Consider the following 18,787-nt stretch of genomic DNA (forward strand, 5'->3'; position numbering starts at 1 on the left):
AATGAAAGAGTCAAGGATGCTTTATAGAAAAAGAGAACACTTTTTGTACAACTAAAGAAACTTTGATGTCTAAATAACCAGTTTGTCAGCTCTGAGTGGGCTTATGAAAGGGTTGTGCTATAGAACCATGTCAATCAATCACTAAAGCACCAAAGTCCCTATTATTGAAAAACTGTTTTCCTTATAAAATTATATACTGCAGTCATATTATGCTTAAAGTTTTGCTTCAGCATAAACTCTCTTCAGGACTTCACTATAAAAACATATTTTAAAATGTTTGCAACATTTTTTTCTAAATAAGTTTATCAGCCTTAGTGAGAATACAATTTGTTTCTTGCATTATTTTACAGAGAAAAAAGCTGTTAATATCTTATTAGCTATCAATATTTAAATATTGTTAAAAGTGATATTTTTAAGAGTGATCTTAAAGATTTTTTTAAAACTAGGACCAAATGCTCTTAAAGTATTAGCTAAAAATACAATATCTATTACGAATATTAAACATAGTGCTATAATTGCTGCATAGTATACCTAGAATACATTTAATAAATATAACTGTTATCACAGTTTACAGATTAATATTTGCAAAATAACTAATGATTGCATGGGATAATATTTCAGAATTACTGTTAAACTCTTCCCAATCATGGGAATGCTTAATTGGGTAAGTGTGATATACATCAATCAACTCATTTCCTAAACAACAAATACTTGTCAAGCTTGGAACTCAAGAATCATAAAAATCTAATTCTGACACTATACTGATATTTCTCTTTTCAAACAGCAACAAAATACTTGGAGGAATAAATGTTTAATGTTTAATGTTTAATAATCATGTTCCATCATGAAAAGGGTTTTATGATAGTATTGGTAATTTCTTATAACTGTTACACTAATTCTTCTTCTTGTTTCCTTTGACACAAGAAAGAACTGTGATGGTTCAATTATATACTTCCAGACTTTCCACATGCACTAAACATCCTTCTTAGACTCAGTGGCTAGCAGTGTTTCTCTGTGATTCTCTAGGTGGTATTTCTGGTATCCTCAGAGTTACTTCTTGTCTTGAGAGATGTAGTCTATTAAAAGTCTACTAAAACAACACCCAGTAAAAGAAGTTCTCTCCTCTTAACAACATCACATGTACTTTTGCTGAAGATTGTGACATACATGTGCACTTTGCACAAATGTATTTACAGTTGATATGTATCTGAATTTCAGTATTTCCCTAAAATTATCCAAATTAATGAAGGCATTACAGTTAAGTCACTATCCAACTGGGCACGTCACGCATACAGATTCTTTAACGCAGAATTAGGAAATTTCTTGTAATTGCGGATTTACATCCTTTCACAGAGTGAAAGGGCTGTGAATGCCGCAATTACAAGCAAGACCTGTTACTCCACTGGTCTTGTTGCAAAAGCAGAAGGACACTGTCCCTCAGCAGATCAAGGCATTTGGTACCTTCCACACAGGAACTACAAGGAGATGGGCATTCCTATAAGTAGACTTTCTAATGTTATTTTTTTTTTTTTAGTCCTCATTAGTATAAGAGAAGAAATACCCAGGCTGATATGTAGAAACCAAACCAACATAAAATATTTTTAAAACTCCTTAAAAATAGAACCCTAAGCCACACAGAAAACAATTATAAGTTTTCCATGTTCTCTGTGATTTATGACATGCATAAATGCATATCTTTCTTGTGAGCTGCATAAGGGAAAAATTATATGTGATCTAAGATGTTTTGCACTGTAATCTCTATGACAGTAACAGTGCTGTAAAGAATTCATGTAGGGGAAGACCTTTCACAGGAATTCAAGCACTAAAATTTGTATTAGTAAGTAGGACTGAAAATTAACATACTTTCTTTTTAGTGAGCTTAAAAATATTTATATTAAGATAAAGTGGTCTTCACTTAGTGACAGAGGTGTAATAACAACAGATAACAGAAAGATAACTTTCTTCAGTAGCCAGGGCAGAGCTGTAGAAATTTATTATTATGGTTTTTCTTGTAACAAGTCTATTCAAGTTATCAGTGTATCACAACTGCTTGTTAAGAGCAAATTAGCTTAGCTTCAATATTCACTGATGCATTTTATTACATTCTGACTAAAGCTGTATCTTAGAGACATCTGGAACTTACTTTTTAATCTATTACATGTAAAATTCCATTATAAATATTAAAATATATATCACAGTATAAAGTTATTAAATTTATTTCTGAATTATATAGCTGCTTAGCCTCAAGCATGAAGTAGTGATAATTACCTCTGAGCTGTAATTAATTGGGCAAACAAATTGTTAAATTTTAGATGCTGATAAATAGGAGAAAGAAGCTGAAAAACCACAGCAGCTGTCAGCAATATTTTAACTAAGGAATTCTGTATGAGATAAAATTACAGCAACCACATTTATAAAATGTCAACTAAACAGAGATTATGAGACAACAGTAAAATAAATTCTCATAGAATGATTAGAATTCACTGCAATCTAAAGCATCAACAACCTCAATATTTCAAAAATTATTACTAATGCAGAAATTCTGTATGAGGAAGTACATTCAAAGATAGATTTTTCTAACACACTTTCAGCCAAAGTACAAATTGCAGTTGAGAAGAAAGAAAAAAAGAACCATCCATTACCTACTGAGGAGCTGGTTTACATACAAAGTAAGTGAAGGGGTGAGGCAGGGAAGAGAAATCAAGAATGGAAAATTAAAAGAGGACACTTACTGGGGAAAACCACATCACTTTAAGAATCCAAATTGTCAAAGAAAAATTCACAACTAGGATGATAAGCAGGAGGAGAACAAACAGGTAGAGACAACGCTTTCTCCAGCCATAAATTCCAATTTTGTAGATATATTCATTCTTCGGCCTCTCTAGGCTCGTGCCTGGTGTCGTTGTCATATATTGTTCACGTACCATCTGCTATGTAAAGAAAAAAAAAGAAAGGGAACTGCTTAGTTGCTTAATTTCAGCAACAATATTTATATAAAATTCCAAGGAAAATATAAAGATATAATTGTAATAGCTAGGAGCTAGAAACTCTTATGAAGTTTTACCTGGAAAGCATTTTTATCCTGCCCTTTTCATCTTACATCTTAGTTTTTGATACACTCAATGTGATGTTTTAATATATGAACTGCATTAACTGCTGCTTTCAGGAGGCTTAAATTTATTTCATCCTATAAAGAAATGGCAAAACTTTCCTCCCATTTGTCATAATATTCTAATTCTCCAATCATAAAATCTTTCATGGGATCATATCACAATCTACAGCTCACAAGTATGTATCAGTTGGAATGCCAATATATATTAGGCCTCAGAGTATGTACGTAAAGAAATTAAATTGTTCTTTATGATGTAGAGGGAAGAATGATTTCTCAATTAATCAGATACGCATATTTAAAGATATATCAACATTAAAAACATTGCCTACTGGGTTTAAACAACTTCACTTTATACTATAGTTCTTAAAGAAGCACAGTTTGAATTTAAAGGAATCTTACAAGGCTGCACTTCCTTAAAACATGAGAATATTCACTAACTTCCACTTTTACAGCACAGAGACCACCAACAATTCAAACCACTCATTAAAGATTACAATTTTGGCCAAAAGAATAAAAAACTCAGCAGCTGAAGCTGCTTATCAAGAACAACAGTGGGCAATATGTGTCTCATTCACACTGAGATAAAGCAAAAATCCCCAACCCAATCATGGATGTCAGAAACAAAATAGGTATTGTAAATTGAAGCCCTTCCCATGAGCCAGGTATGTCCATAGGCATCTTACATCCAAAAAAGTGGTCGACTTTCTTGTAATATAATACTCCCAAATGAGAGTGCCTTCAGAAAGGTTTCACACAAGGTCTACTCTCAATTCTGAATTTCCTCTTATCAATGAGATCACCATGCTCACCATGCTCCTCACACAGCTGTCAAAACATGATCAAAAGACATCCTTGCCTCTGTTCAAGTTTCCTGCAGAGCCATCCTGTGTCTGTAACATGCTTGTGGCTCTCAGTTCTTACCCTCATTGTTAGAAATGTGTAATTTTTTTTTCTTTATGTCATCCTTCCTTTCCTTTCTTCATAGCAGGACAGAGAATGCCATATAAGTTTACAGCTGAACAGAAACCTATGCATTAGTCCCCATGCAGTTGTCATTTCTGCACTTCCACCAAAATAATTTAATTTCTTTTTTATTTATATTCAAAAAATGAGACCAAATAATCGGCAGTTCATAATGTAATTTTACATACAGACATTATGGTATAATAATTTTTTTTTCTGCTATCAGTTTCAGTTGCTCATAGACTATGTATATAAATATTTTCATTGCTGAAAATAGTATAACAATTTATTACTGAGGAATTATAGATTCTGAAATAACTTGGCTTAATCTTAGTGCAAAACATTTACAAGATTAACAAGATGTTATTTAATATTCACCAGATGAACTATGTTTGTTTAAAGATATCAGATTACGTATTTTAGTTCTGTGTATTACTCAAGCACATAGTACTCATTACAGAATACTGTTTAAATTGATACTATTTTTTTTCTCTTTTCTACCTAATTATTGTATAGTAAACCATACAGAGTTTGCCCCTTATCTTAAATATCTGTTACTATGTAACTGCCGTAAGATAATGGGACATTTATACATACAATGGTTTCCATAAGATGATTAGACAAACCTTCACCCGTACTTCCACACAGATTTTCTTCTCAACACATAACTTACAGAACAGGATGCAGAACTCATATCTGGTAACAACCCGAGACAAACTTTGAGAAATAAGCTGGGCAGTTAAGGAGTTAATTAATTGTAACATCTTCATGGTCTTATGCAGCCTCATTACAGTGGTCTCTGAGGCTGGAATTCATCTCACAAAGTTAGATACGAACAATTTATCCCCAATCAACCTGGACTTCCTTTATGGTTAATGGAGATAGGTCTCCTTGCTGGGAATTATTTATCTGACTCATGTTAGATGTAAATTTTAGACATCCAATGGATTGCTTAACTTCTCTCCATTAAAAGAGAAAGAAAGAGAGCCTGTCATGACTTTCTCATATGTGTACAGCTATATGTTGTAGACACTTCTACCAAAATGATTTCCAAAAGTATGTAATTTAACAAGAAGATAGGACTTTTCCGATTCCTGTTCTTCTCTGTTCTATTTTTACCCAGTTGTAAAATGTTTATTTAGTGAGTTGAGTGTTTTATACATAATGCATTATGTACTGCTGTTTAATGAGGTGTGGTCAAAATCCATTATGCATTTCAGCAAAAAGCCTATGAGTTTTGTGATTGTTTTCAGCCCTTCAGAAATTCCACAAGGGACATATCCCAGCACAGCATTGTTCCCTGCATGGATTATTTTTTCCTGACAGAAAACAGTTCTATTGTTTCTGAGCATTATTAATACTGCCAAAAATCACTTTGGTCATAGTAAATAGAAAGTGCTTGCCTAGACAACTGAATGCTTTGAGAAGGATTAAGTGTTTCTCCTTAACATAATATTTCATGATTTTTAAGAGATTTAGTGTCCTACTAGTATACAATTACAGCGGAAATCCTTTCAGAACTGATACGGTTAGGCTGTTTCTTTTGGGAAAATCAACTTTCCATATTACTGACTTGTATGTTCATGAGCAAAAATCACATAGGAAAATCATCTCCAACCTGTCTGGAGAAGTCAGAAAGAAATCTTTTTGTAAGTCTGGGATGTTTTATAAGGTAAGCTGAAAGGAAAACCTTAGATAGACAGACCTCATAGTTGTGTCGTGAAGTCAGCCAAGGTTCAAGATAGACCCATAGAAGAAGAAAAACAGGTATTTAGTACTCTGATGAGAAATGTGGTTTCTAAGTGGAATAACCATGAAACTGGTTGCACAGGAGCATTCTAAACAGGCACCAAAAAGGAAGCGGTGACTTAAGACACCTGGATGTACACAAGTTAGTTGCGTTAGGAGAAGCAAGAAACCTGAAGAATGAACAATGACTTTGGTAAATGTTATCTTTTTTTCTGTTAACTGTTTTACAAGGAAGCAGCACACAGTGACTAAGAGTAAGAAATACTGGCAACCCACAGGGCAGATAAAATGGCAATTGAGTTTCAGAATTAAAATTCTTACATCTTTCAAATGGGCCATGAAAATGTCTTACTTGCATCAGGTCAGCAGTACCACAATAAAAAAGCTACTACAAATAAACTACTTAATTGGAAGTGGAATTTCTTGGTGTTTCTATTCAATGACCAACACAATCAGCACATTCTCTATGGATTTTTGCAGATTTGGCCATAATTCACGGGATCAAGCTCTATCACAATAGTTTGTTATTTAGAAGTATTTTCTAATTGTCGACATCTATTTTACTGGGATCCATTTAAATCCAATTATTTCTTGCTTATTTGCTGATTTAAACTAGATACTGAATGCTAATTAACTGCCAAAAGATTTTTTACAGATTTTAAATGATAGATCAAACTCGTGAACAACCAGTAGCACTGCAGATTTTTGACCTCATGAGATTTCCCATGTGTTCAGACATTGTATGGGTTGCATGTAAGGCATGAAATTCATGCCTGTAATAATACATATGAGCTACCCATCGAAGAGCTGTATGCTCTTCACACTTATAATTGTCCTCTAAAAATATATAACCATGACAGAACATTTCCCTGGCTCTAATGCACCTTTTTCGATGCAAGACTTAGAAACTGGTCTCTGTCATTTGAGAGATTCTAAAGTCTAGGAGATTTTTATATTAATATTGATTAATGAAAGACTTTGAAAAACTGTCTATCACAAATGTTACTGTTGGACTGAGGTTAGTTTGGGCATCAAGTTCAAAAACCTATTCTGACAGCTCTGAAATATTAATTTAAGACAGTTATGTTTTTAAAAAGTAATTTGAAAACTTATCCTTCAGTCTGCTTAAGAAAGCTAGCCTGAGTAAAAGCATTATATTTGTACTATTTTCAGGAATGACTTATCTGTAGGAAATACTGAAGACAGCATTGAAAAATTCCATTAAATAAGTAATTTCAGTATATTTCAACTGTAAAAATATATTTTCATTGTTTTTGTTCATAAACAGCTGTTATTTTCATGTAAATAAAATTCCCCTTTACACTTAGCTCTGAACTGTGTTACTCATGTACTTTGTCATGTTGTCACAAAGCAACTGATAATAACACATAATTAGAAAACAATTTAAATACAAAACTACTTAGTTGATTAATACTTACAACCAGTGGTAATTCCATTAATAATTATGTAATTATTAGCATTTTGTATTTTCAGCAAAAAGCTTAGCATTCAATAAAACCTTTTCAGAAGAACTGGTGAGGTTTCATGATGAAATTTGCACCACTGGTGCTTGTACAATGCATGTTCTTCACAGTCATCAGTGCATCTACTCTTTCCTCTTGTTCTGGTTTTGGCCAGGACAAGGTTAATTTTTTGCAGCAGCTGGAAGGAGACATTGTTGAAGTTGTGTGTCCAGGACCCTGATGTTTTTCTATACCCGAGGAGGTCATTGCCAGGGTGGGGGAGAAGGGACTCTGGCTTCTGAGGAAAAGAGCATTCCTTTCAGTGGAAAAACGCATGCTTGGGATGAACTGATTGGTATTTTTTATTGTCACAGGCTTTCCATGCAAGTAATTTCTTTGTGCTATACCTTCTCTTGTTAATGCTGTTGCTTTTACTGCTCTTTTTCTTATCTTATTGCTGTTTCCAGCAAACTGTTCTTATCTCAACCTATGATCCTTGCCTTTTGTGCTTCCAATTGGAGGGGAGGGGGAGCAAGTGGCAGCATGGTTTTGATAGGAACACTGAATTGGAGAACACCCACCATCTCTAAAACATGACACTACTTTACATGAAGTATATTCATTTACATACAAGAAAATTCACAGTAGGTGTGGGCATGAAAGAGGTGATAGTGCTAAACAAACACAGTACAGTGAAAAGACCATTTCAATGTCTTCAAATTCTTGTGCCATTGTATACAAATTGAAAACTGAAATTAACCTCTCAGCTGAAGGAAGTGAGAACTACTTTTATGATCTGCATACAGTAGCTTCATGGAATATTATGTCCATTTTTTGTGTATGTTGTATTGGCCTAGGTGGGTATTATTATAGTATGAACATCAGAAGTACACCAAGGCTTCACACTTTAGTGCATTCAGGCATACATACTTTTGTCTTTGTGAACACAGAAGCAGAGCAATGATTAACCAACAGCAAAGAGGTTCTGTTGGAGTATCTTCCTGAAAGATGAAAGACAGTTTAGGCAATCCTGTAGTTCAGAAAAAAGATGAGAAACCTTTGGAATCCATGTGGAAAAGCTTTCAGAAAAAAAACAGAAAGACAGGGAAAAAATCAAACTCTCCTGATTAGGTGAAAATTTTGTAATTACTTTCAGCCCTTCCATCATATTGTATTTAATCTTGCCCAACCTTGCTTTGTTGAAATTTTTGTGTTACCTAGCATATTACAGTTTGAATTGTCAAAATTCAGTGTCATCAGCTGAAAAGAGTTGGATCCCTGCAGTGTAGTTTGTGGAAACCAGCGAAGAAATTTATATGGCCTAGTTAAATGTTTGCATACCCTGCAATGCACATTTGCACAGTAACTATGACATGGTCACAATTAACAGCTTTGCACATTTTTAAATAGAGCTGAAAGGCAGTCATTGACAGCACAAGATTATATAAATATTAATGACATAATTACTAATATTATATAAATATATGCACATTGCTATTAAAACATATTAATATAATATGCTATATAAAATAGTCTTTGTCTAATATGTCTACTCTTGAATCTCACTTGCAGTAATTATTTTTTAAACCTTGTTTTCTGTCTTTCAATTATATTTGTTTCCTCCTTTAAAAATGCCAGAAATATTAATCAGATAAGAAAAAAAAAACCATGTTACTCCTACCAGAATTAAAAGACCATACAAAAATATTACACAGACTTTTTTGTAAATAATTTTAAATTTTTACATATTTTACAAGCATTTGAAGAAGTAGCTAATTTGTGGTATGTCTCCTGTTATGTAAAATGCCTGAAATTGTTTTAATTTAAAAATAAAGATGTGAACCTTCTTTCTGAAATTCAGCCACTATTACAGCTAAGTGACCTCGAGTATCATCATATGAAAGGAAAATAAAAATCTCACAATTATTACTTTTCTAGGTTTTTCAACATATTTGTTACTCTGTCTGGGTAGCTAAACAAAACCACAAAGAACGTGGAATAACAGACTTAGAAATGATTGAATGATGACGCGGGTGAGGCTACTGTTTAAACACTGGAGCTCTCATTACTATTACAGATTTTAGAAAAAATCCTTTAAAAGGAGAGAAAAGAGCAGTCTGTACAGCCACTGTTTTCACTTAACAATTAGAGACTGAGGACCATTAATGGTGTTAAGATAATTTAAGTGTTTCCTTACTTACTGTTGTTTGTGTAATGAACTTTCATAGTTGCAGTGTGTAAAACCCTGTCTTGTCCTGTTGAATGTCATTCAGTATTTTTCAATAGACATTTTAAAGCATCAAATCTGCAACAGGTAACTAATCTCCTCTTACTAGTACAGTTTTTATTCTCCAACTCCTTTCAGATGAAGGTATCTCATGGGCCTTGAGTAGAGGATAAAAATATGACAGTGAACAATTTGCTTTAATGAACGTAATTGTGAAATAAATTTTACCCTTTAAAATCCAATACACCTTTCCCCCATAGTAGCTGCTCTTCAACATGATTAATTTTTTCCTTGAAGGACCGCAAGTACACCAGATACATAATGTACCGCCATGAATATCAGAACAGAAATCATTGTAGTCTTCTGTCTGTGAGGCTTCTTTCTCTAAAGCACAAGCCAGAGTGGATTCATTCCTCTAGACCCCTCTTTTACTTTAATTGTGCATGTAAGAAGGTGTTTATAAATAGGCCAGGTATGAACATTAACTGCCTGTGTTTGTCTCCAAGTCTTTAAACAAGTAGCGTGAGATCTGTAGCGCCTCTCTTGAGACAGGTGGAAGAAAGAAAAATGTTAATGTGCAAGGAATGCTGACAGCCATCTTGTTCTTATGGAAAGGCTAGGAGAATCACCCTTCTTTGTCTCCTTATAGTTTAATAAAAACCATATCTTTACAAAAAATAAGAACGATGCGCATTTAGTCTCCCGTATAAAGGGCTTTGTCACTAAGAAGGACAAAATAAAATTCAACACATGTCTTGAGTATTTAATAAATTTTCCAACACTAATTTATAAAATGATAGTTTGAAAGAATTATAAAATTACTTAACACAGCATCCTCTCTTATTCTGATCATTTGATCCTTCCAGGTGTCAAAGGGCTTTTCTTCAGGTGAAAGTGGAAAGTTGCCCTTGGGGTTGTCATTCCTTGCAAGTAATAAAGGTTTACAAAGCAATCCACATATAATCTGACACTTCAAGGAGAAAATGAAGAGAAGGTGGCTGTCAAATTTACAGAACTTTTGCAATAATCTACCACAGGTAGTTTTTGTTCACTACCATTTTAGTTCTTTCATTCAGTGACAGCTAAATGATTTCCTTATTCAGAAGGGATGTGCACATTACACTGTATGCAGATAAAGCCTTTCCATTCAGTCCTTGTTATATTTAATTACTGTAAAAGTCTGCCATTGAATTCTGAAGGTCATTAGCAAGTAACTTGGCGACTAAAATTCTGAATAAAACACCAAATTATAGAATTTTGTAAAATTTCATACACACAAAATCTAATACCAAACAAAGACTTGATGGCTACAGACTACAGTAGAAAAATTGTGTTATCTTATGTGATCTATCCCTGACATCCAATATTTTATTATTAATAAAAAAAATTAATTAAGTCAGGCAAGACAAAAGTCACTTGACATCAGAAGTTAAACATCACAATTAAAAGCACATATTTACTCAGACCAAGACTTAGCAACATCGTCCTGTGTATCTACCTACTCAAGGAAGTCAATCATACTTGAGGAAATTACTAAGATTATAAAATCCCTCTGTGGAGAACAAGAATGCCATGTGTTATACAATTTCAAATAATCTTCTTAGAGAAAACTTATTGCTTTTATAAAAGGGGATAATTCCTCATTTGAAATATAAAACGTTTTATTAGCTTGTACAGAAGAAGTGAACTGTTTTGCATCACGTAGTAGCGCTACAGGGTTTTATAACTAAAATGTATGTTTTTACTTAGATTTGCTTGTGGGGCACAAAAGATGTCATTATAATTGAAAAAATCTGGAATGTGCACTGACATTTATAGATTAATTTTTCTTAATTCCCTGCTATAGCCTTTTCAATAACAACTCCAAATTATTTGAAATTTTTAGCAAAGATAAAACCTATTGCGCTCTTTAGAGATATATTTTTGTTTTGTGTTAGAAATTTGAAGACTGGCAAATGAAGACACTTAATGAAATTCAAATTTTTACTCTTGATACCATATTTTTATACCACAAGCTGTTGTGCCTGCAAAAGCAATACATCCAGACCTGCTAGAAAGTGCTGGACAGAAAATGACATGTGAGTCTGTCGATCATTTCCAGGACTGCTCTACAGAAGCATTCTTGTATTCTCAATTGTAAATTAAACTCTCTACTGTCCTCCAGACAAAAACTCTTTCACTTAGATTTACAATATCATTGGCAAGTGCAGAAAATCACAGCACTTGAGAGACAGCTACAGAAAATATGTGTTTTTAAGACATTGCCTTTGCTCTTTAAGAAAAACTGTTTTTCACATTGCATTACAATGGACTATGGAGATGTCCACAATACCTATGGAAGTTCTAAGCTTATCGGAAATTATTCTGTTCAATGGCTGCGACTTAAAATATGCTTCCCCAATTGCTTGCAAACATCTGATAGTCTCTGTTTGCTTACTCTACATTTTACTTATTCATAAGTGACTTTTCCTTTACAATCCCTTTACAACCATTTCTAAACACAACAAAGGTTACATTTTGGCTTTAGCTTACATTATTGCTCTTTTGTTTATTCAAAAGACGAAGATAGGGATAATCTGCCTGAGGGAGTGTTCTCTGACAATGACAAAATTCTTCCTGTTTGAATATAAAAATTAATAGGAACTGCATAATATTTGAAATTTATGTGTGTTTCTCATCACTATTCTACTCTGTACTCAAGCTCTTGGAAGGATGGACAGAATGGGCAGTGGGGATGTATTTTAGTAGTAAAGCTAAAACCATGCAGTTAGCAATACCTAAATATACCGGAAGTTCTTGGGGCTGAAAATTAAGGTGAAGCCATGTCTGGTGCTATCTTGCTTCTTTTACCAGAAAGGTAAAATTTTGGTTTCTGAACATGAATGAGTAACATCCAGTCCTGATGACAGAAAACTCATTATTATCAATTGTATTGATTTGCCCCAAAATATCTTCTAATGATTTTTTTCTCATTTGGGACATTTCTTCAAAGCCATCCTCCAAAATGAAAAGGTATATAGAGAAGTTTCTCAGACCTCCTCAGTGGGGAACATTGATGTTAACTCCTTTAGGATTTTCTTTTTGACGTCTTTGTTCAGGCACTCAAAATACAAATCTTCAGTGTATATCCAGTACTCAAATGTATAGTATGGATATTCAAAAACAAATACAAGTCAATTAAAAAAAAAACCTAGCCCACAAAGGAACTGAATGAATACTTCTGACTGCATGAACACACCTCCAAATACTCTTTGTAAAGTTATCAGGTTAGATAGTTGCAGCATCAATCACCAAAAATATTATTCACAGTATTTAATAATTTTTAACACCAATGGTAAATGATTGTTAGAATCTACCCAACTCTGCACATCTTCTGTGTAGGAAGGTATTCAAGTCTACCTTCTCTGGCCATTTTGTCAAAATCCATGGAGGAAAAAAAAAATCACTATCAAGACAGCGATTCTCATATGTCTAGGTATATACAAAGTCATTCAGGAAGTACCACAAAGCAGAGTTTCTGTCTCTATGGTCTAAATACTAATTTAACACCTACCAAAGTTGACTGGTGATACCTCAGAGCGTCCCAATTATTCTTATATATTACAAAAATTCTTATATATTACAAAAATTCTTATATATTACAAAAAGCCACAAGATATGAGGGATTGGTCCTCACTACCTCTGATCATAAAGCAGGTCACACATGGTACTTGAACATACAGGACATCTTTTATTTTTCAGAATAACATTCTGAAACAAATTCAGGATTTGTGTTGAGAGGTAACTGCTTCATCTGGGAAGAGTGCTGAGAAAGGGAAAACTCAAAGCCCAGTTTGTGCTCATCACCTAAATCAGCAGCAAAGATGAAACTAAAGTTAGCAGCAAAGTACAGAAGGAATCAAAAGAGATTAGGGTACAGGACCTGTGTGCGTTTGCTGTTGCTTTCAATTGTGTCAAAAATCCTTCAAAACCAGCAAAGAAATGGTGAAAGCTTAATTAACAATTTGTACTATAACCAGAAGTAGTGATGAGGCCTAATTCTGTACAGATTTTTTTGTTTGGTCAAGCACCCACATCAACACAGTAATCTCGTTACTTTTGCTCTATCCATGTGCTTTATAAAAATTTCCTGGGCGGAATGTAACACACATCAGTATTAGGTAGCTTCAACTGTGTGCTCTGACCCAGCAGATATTATTCACATGCCAACAGAATGTACCATGGCAGAGTTTTCCTCTAATGAGAGCATTATCTCACAAGACACTTTCAATACACTTGAAAAAACTTTTAATTACCTTGAAAACATCTATGCCTTTATTTTATCATACTCAAATTTGACTGCAAAGTCAAAAAAGATAGCAGGGGCAGTGGGATGCGCAGCAACTTTGAGGTAAACAACAGTCAACAGTAAGTTGAACTCTGTCAGTTTAATGAGAAAAAAAAAAACAAACAAACAAAAAACAAAGATGAAAATTCAACCAGAATCAAATACCAACAGACAGCAACGATTTGTAGAGTAACACTTTACATAGCTTTCACAAACAAACAACATTTAAAAATAAGACTTCTTTTCTTGCAAGTGTGAAATATTTGACAAACAGGAGTATTTATTTAGCATACTACTTATTTTGAAATTACATCTAAGAACTCCCTAAACAGGAGTATTTAGCATACTACTTATTTTGAAATTACATCTAAGAACTCCCCTTAAGTCATCAAATTCAAACTTTTATTATATCAGGTCAGCAGTAATACTCTTAACCTAGGTGATTAAACAGAATTCTAACTACTTTAGAGTGGTTTTCATGTCTCTGTGTGTCATGGACATTAAGAGAAGAAGTTTATTTGAGTATCTGACAAAATGGATACATCCCATGCTCTTTGTATTGCCATTTAAATTGTTGCTCTAAATCAGGTTTCTTTGCTCTGTATTGTTACTGTAAGACTTGGATGCTCTTAATTCCCTTTAATTTCAGTGTACAGTGTCATAAGAGAGAACCACAAAGTTTTACTTTCACACACACTGAAGTTAAACTTCGCAGACAGGATCTGGTAGCTAGTCATTTTGAGTTGCAGCAGAAAATAGGAAAATCTGTGAACAAAATTTCATTTTTCAAGCGCCATTAAATGCAAATAAGAATTGTTTTGTGGCCTTCAATTTTCTTTCACTGGAGACAACACCAGAAATCTCAAAGCACTTCTAGGCATAAATTTTTTAAAAAAAATTGTTGTTATTTGTCATGCTCTTTTTGGTTATTTGTTGCACTTAGAAGTGTGACACAGTGACCAGAATTACAAAGCTAACTTGGGAAGGAATGGGAAAATAATCTTCATTATTTGTCATTGAAAACACATCAAAGGACCTGAAATTCCAAATAAATATGAAGAAAATTAAAGTAATCCCTCTGATGGAGGCAAATAATGAAAGAATCTCTGGTGTCATAATCTTGTATGCATATTTACTAGACAAAGAATACATTTAGATAATTTTAAAAAAAGCAGTTGTGTATTTTTCTGTTTAAAAATACTTAAAAAAATTGTTTTCAATGTGTGTTATAGAAGAGCTTTCCTATCATACCACAATGATTACCAGCAGCAAGGCCAAAATGCATCTTATAGAAATAGTGTTTCTAAAGCAAGTCCTATTTTAGAGAGCTTTTAGAAAAAGCTCTTTAACACTATCCTCAATGTTGTTTGCAGGAAAAGTATTTCATGTTGTCAGAGCTGGGAAGAGGTGAGAGTGAAAGCAAATAGATCTATTTAAGTACATAAAGATATACACATTGGCATAACTTTTCCCTCTTTTTCCTTCTCTTGCTGCTGCTTTTATGAAAGTGTTACTTCCAGGTAGAATGCTGTTACCTCTTGAAAAGGATACTTCTAGTACATTTAGTAGACTTCAGCACAATTACAAAATAACTCCCTTTTGTGATGCTTTTCTGCGCTGGTTGTGCACCTTGAAAAGCAGTTTATTTAGCCTTGGTAAATTTTTTTTTTTTTTTGGAAAATTGAAATAGAAATAGACAAAAGGAGGAACAGAACTAGATGTAAACTAGACGTAGAGGCTAGAGATGAAAATTAATCCTCAAGTCTTCCTTCCCTAGTTCAAGTGATTAATCACATACATACTTTAAAAAATACAACAGAATAATTTGACCTTGCATCTGGAAAGTAACAACTGCACCTTTTTTGACAAGTCACATGTAGCTAAACTAAAAATTCAAAATTCATTTTTCATTAGCAAGAGAAGCAAAATGCTTTCCTATATATACTGTCTCTCATTAGATATTTAAACCTGTGCTCTTTTCTGAGGAATTTTAAATGTCAATGACTACAAAATTATGTGCTCCCATTGCTTTGCAGTCCTGGTCATAACAACTTTATTACTCATTTTTACTTACAGAGGGGAAAACCCAATTGTTTTAAACATGTATTAGACACATAAGGACATCATCAAAAGACTTGCACTGCAGAAGCCTTTTTTGGTGATGTTGACTCCAACTGTTTAGGCAGCAACCATCTCTAAGTTTCTTTCTAAGCAACTGTGACAAAGCAATTATGCAATGCAAGAAACAGAAAATGAAGAACAGGCAGAAGTGCATAAATCCTGATTTTGATCAGTATACCAATTCTTGGATTAAAACCAATAAGAAAGACATAGCTGATATTTCAGTTAACTGTAAAAACAAATGAAGCATCAGCAAAACCCAAATTACCTGTTAAGTATGTAGGCATTCCAAGATAAATTAGAAGATCTCTTATTTGACAAAACATATACACTCCTTGTATTTCGAAGGAGAATTTCCCATACAAAGTATTTAATCCAAAATGGAAATCAGCAAGCATTACTCAAATCCTTACCTTTAGTTGAGAGATGATTTACTCATGTAAATCAAGTAGTACAATCTGAAACATAGGATTTATTTTTCTTCATTTTAAAGACTTCTTAATTTTAAAGATTCTAATTTGAGTAATTGGAAAACAATTCCTATTTGGATCAAATAACAAGCACATTACCTTCTCCAGAAAGTATATCTGAAATTTCTAAAGTTACTCTTTAGGCATACATAGGAAAAGATATTCTATGAATATAGAGCACAAGTATAACTTGTCTTTTTAAACTTCAGTTAGACGATGTTTGTTCCTCAGATTTGAACAGTACTGCTTGACCCATCAAACAGTTTTTGTAGTCTGAGATATTATCAGGGAACCAAGAGCTGCAAATCAGGCTTCCCTAAACTCAAATTCTGGAAAAATATGCAAGTTTCTGATGGTAAGTTAAAGATAAACTATGCTATATCTTAGTGCCTGAATGTTTGCCTAGTCCAGGTTTGCAGTGACTTGGATTGTTCTCTACCAACGGAGCAACTAAACTCTGCCTAGGATAGATCTTGATTTCCTACTTGGCAGCGGGAGAACGTCACACACATTTCTGGAAGGTAACTGCTTTTCAGAAAATCTTTAGTTCAACATAAGAACAATTGAGAGATTTTTGTCAGCCCCTGGTATACATAAGCAGAATGCCCTCAAAGCTTTAGAATCTATTATTTCAATTCAAAGAAAAGGCTGGATAAATTCAGCTGAAATTTAAACTCATCTACCACAAGGTAGAGATCTCTTTTGGTAGGGGAAAATTGTCTTAAAAATGTTTTTATTTCTTTTTAGCTTGAATTAATAAAATATGAGATCAGACATGTAAAAAAGTCTTCACATTTTAATTACAGTAAAATAAACAATGTGAGTAGACACTTGAGGATAAAAGAAAAAGGTTAAGTAGTGAGTACACTCAGGAAATGAACATGAGATGTATAAGTGGAGGCTCTAAAATATGGCGAGAATGAGGAAATACCTAGGGATGCTGAAGAAAATTAAAAAAAAGAAAATAAGAAAAAGGTAGCAAAAGGCGGAATCTTTTGATAATGTAAAGGAATATAGATTAATTTTGCTTTCTGCTGCCTTTACTTATTTTGCATTCTAGCCATTTATATACTTTCTTGCCAAACAATCCTAAATCAAAGCTTATTTCTATGTAATTTTTTTGAATGCTAGCTTTCAATTTTTTCTTGAGTTAAAGCCATTTGTAATTAAGTGCCTTAGGATTTCTGATACAGGAAGAAAGTCATATTAATGTTCTCAATTTAAATAGTATTTTAGATGTTTTCAATGTGACTAAAGGGACACAGCTTTTTCTTCCATAAATGTGACTAAAATCAATTAAAATAAATCACCAAGTGTGAATCACAATACTATCAGTTCAACATATGTTTAACTAAAAGCAAAATCAATAAATTATAATATATATTTACAAAGTAAGTACTCTCACATATTGTGAAAGTTGTTACTAACAGAATTTCAACAAAATATTCAATTCAAAGAGAATGAAGGTACTCAAATAAATACAGTGGTTTTATCAAATATAGCTTAGAAATGCTTTTTTCTCTGTTATGACAATATATTAATAGTCTTATACAACTTTGTCAATATAAGAACTGCACTTCTGTTTTCGGAAGCACTATCTTCACACATGCATTGAACATAATTATCAAATGACTCATGAAATCATTCAAAATGAAATAAACTATTTTGTAATGCAGTTCCATGTTTAAGCAAGATAACAGTTTTCAGCAGACATCAACAGTATTCTCATTAAGTGGGAAATTCCTACCATAACAGAACGACACTAAAAGCAGAATATCGCAAGGAAGAAAAGTTTTGAGGCTAGAAAAAAAAAAATCTTTTCTTATACTAAACAGTAGGGCTGAAATTGAGGTAAGTTTTTTGGTGTACAGGCTACATCAGGTCTGTTTGAATATTTGAGACTAGAAAAATAGCCTGAAAAGTTGCATGGGCAGCACAGGACTACCAGGTCTTTTCTTGGTCATGCTGCCCACCCTACAAAGGGTCCATAAAATTCTATGCCACACCCATCCATACTACATAAAACTTGGCTCTGGGTACCCTCTGGGTAAACATGGACCACTTCAGCCCTCAAATATGACTTTTTGCAGCACCAAAATATATGCTGGAAGTCTTGGGGTGTACTGCAAAGGCACAATGTGTATCAGGACACTGCCACGTGAATGTGGAGGGAACCAACCTGACACTGCCTTCTCACCTTCAACTGTGCTGGCTTTTGGGATTGTTCACCATGTTCACTTTCTTGTTTGGCACTCATGCCAAACTCAAATCAAACTCTTCTTCCTTCACATACTGAAATCTCTTATCATTTTATTATCCCTACTGTGAAAACTTTCACTCAGGCAATCAATAACA

At 33.5% G+C, this 18,787-nt stretch overlaps 1 protein-coding gene across 7 annotated transcripts in view; it reads right to left on the reverse strand.

The window, feature by feature from the left end:
- The window catches only part of SGCG (sarcoglycan gamma), a 109,578-nt gene that overhangs the window by 54,261 nt on the left and 36,530 nt on the right, over window positions 1-18,787 (reverse strand). For 4 of the 7 annotated variants that reach the window (XM_041487139.1, XM_041487143.1, XM_041487136.1 and 1 more), the window contains one exon: window positions 2,733-2,930. In XM_041487139.1, the coding sequence (XP_041343073.1) occupies window positions 2,733-2,927 (195 nt within the window). In that variant the 5' untranslated portion in view covers window positions 2,928-2,930. The remainder of the gene's footprint in view (window positions 1-2,732; window positions 2,931-18,787) is intronic. The other 3 variants (XM_041487141.1, XM_041487142.1, XM_041487144.1) reach the window with 1 other exon arrangement.

This window comes from Pyrgilauda ruficollis, unplaced genomic scaffold, assembly GCF_017590135.1.
Source record: "Pyrgilauda ruficollis isolate IOZ18807 unplaced genomic scaffold, ASM1759013v1 scaffold8, whole genome shotgun sequence".
In the NCBI taxonomy this organism is placed as follows: Eukaryota; Metazoa; Chordata; class Aves; order Passeriformes; family Passeridae; genus Pyrgilauda; species Pyrgilauda ruficollis.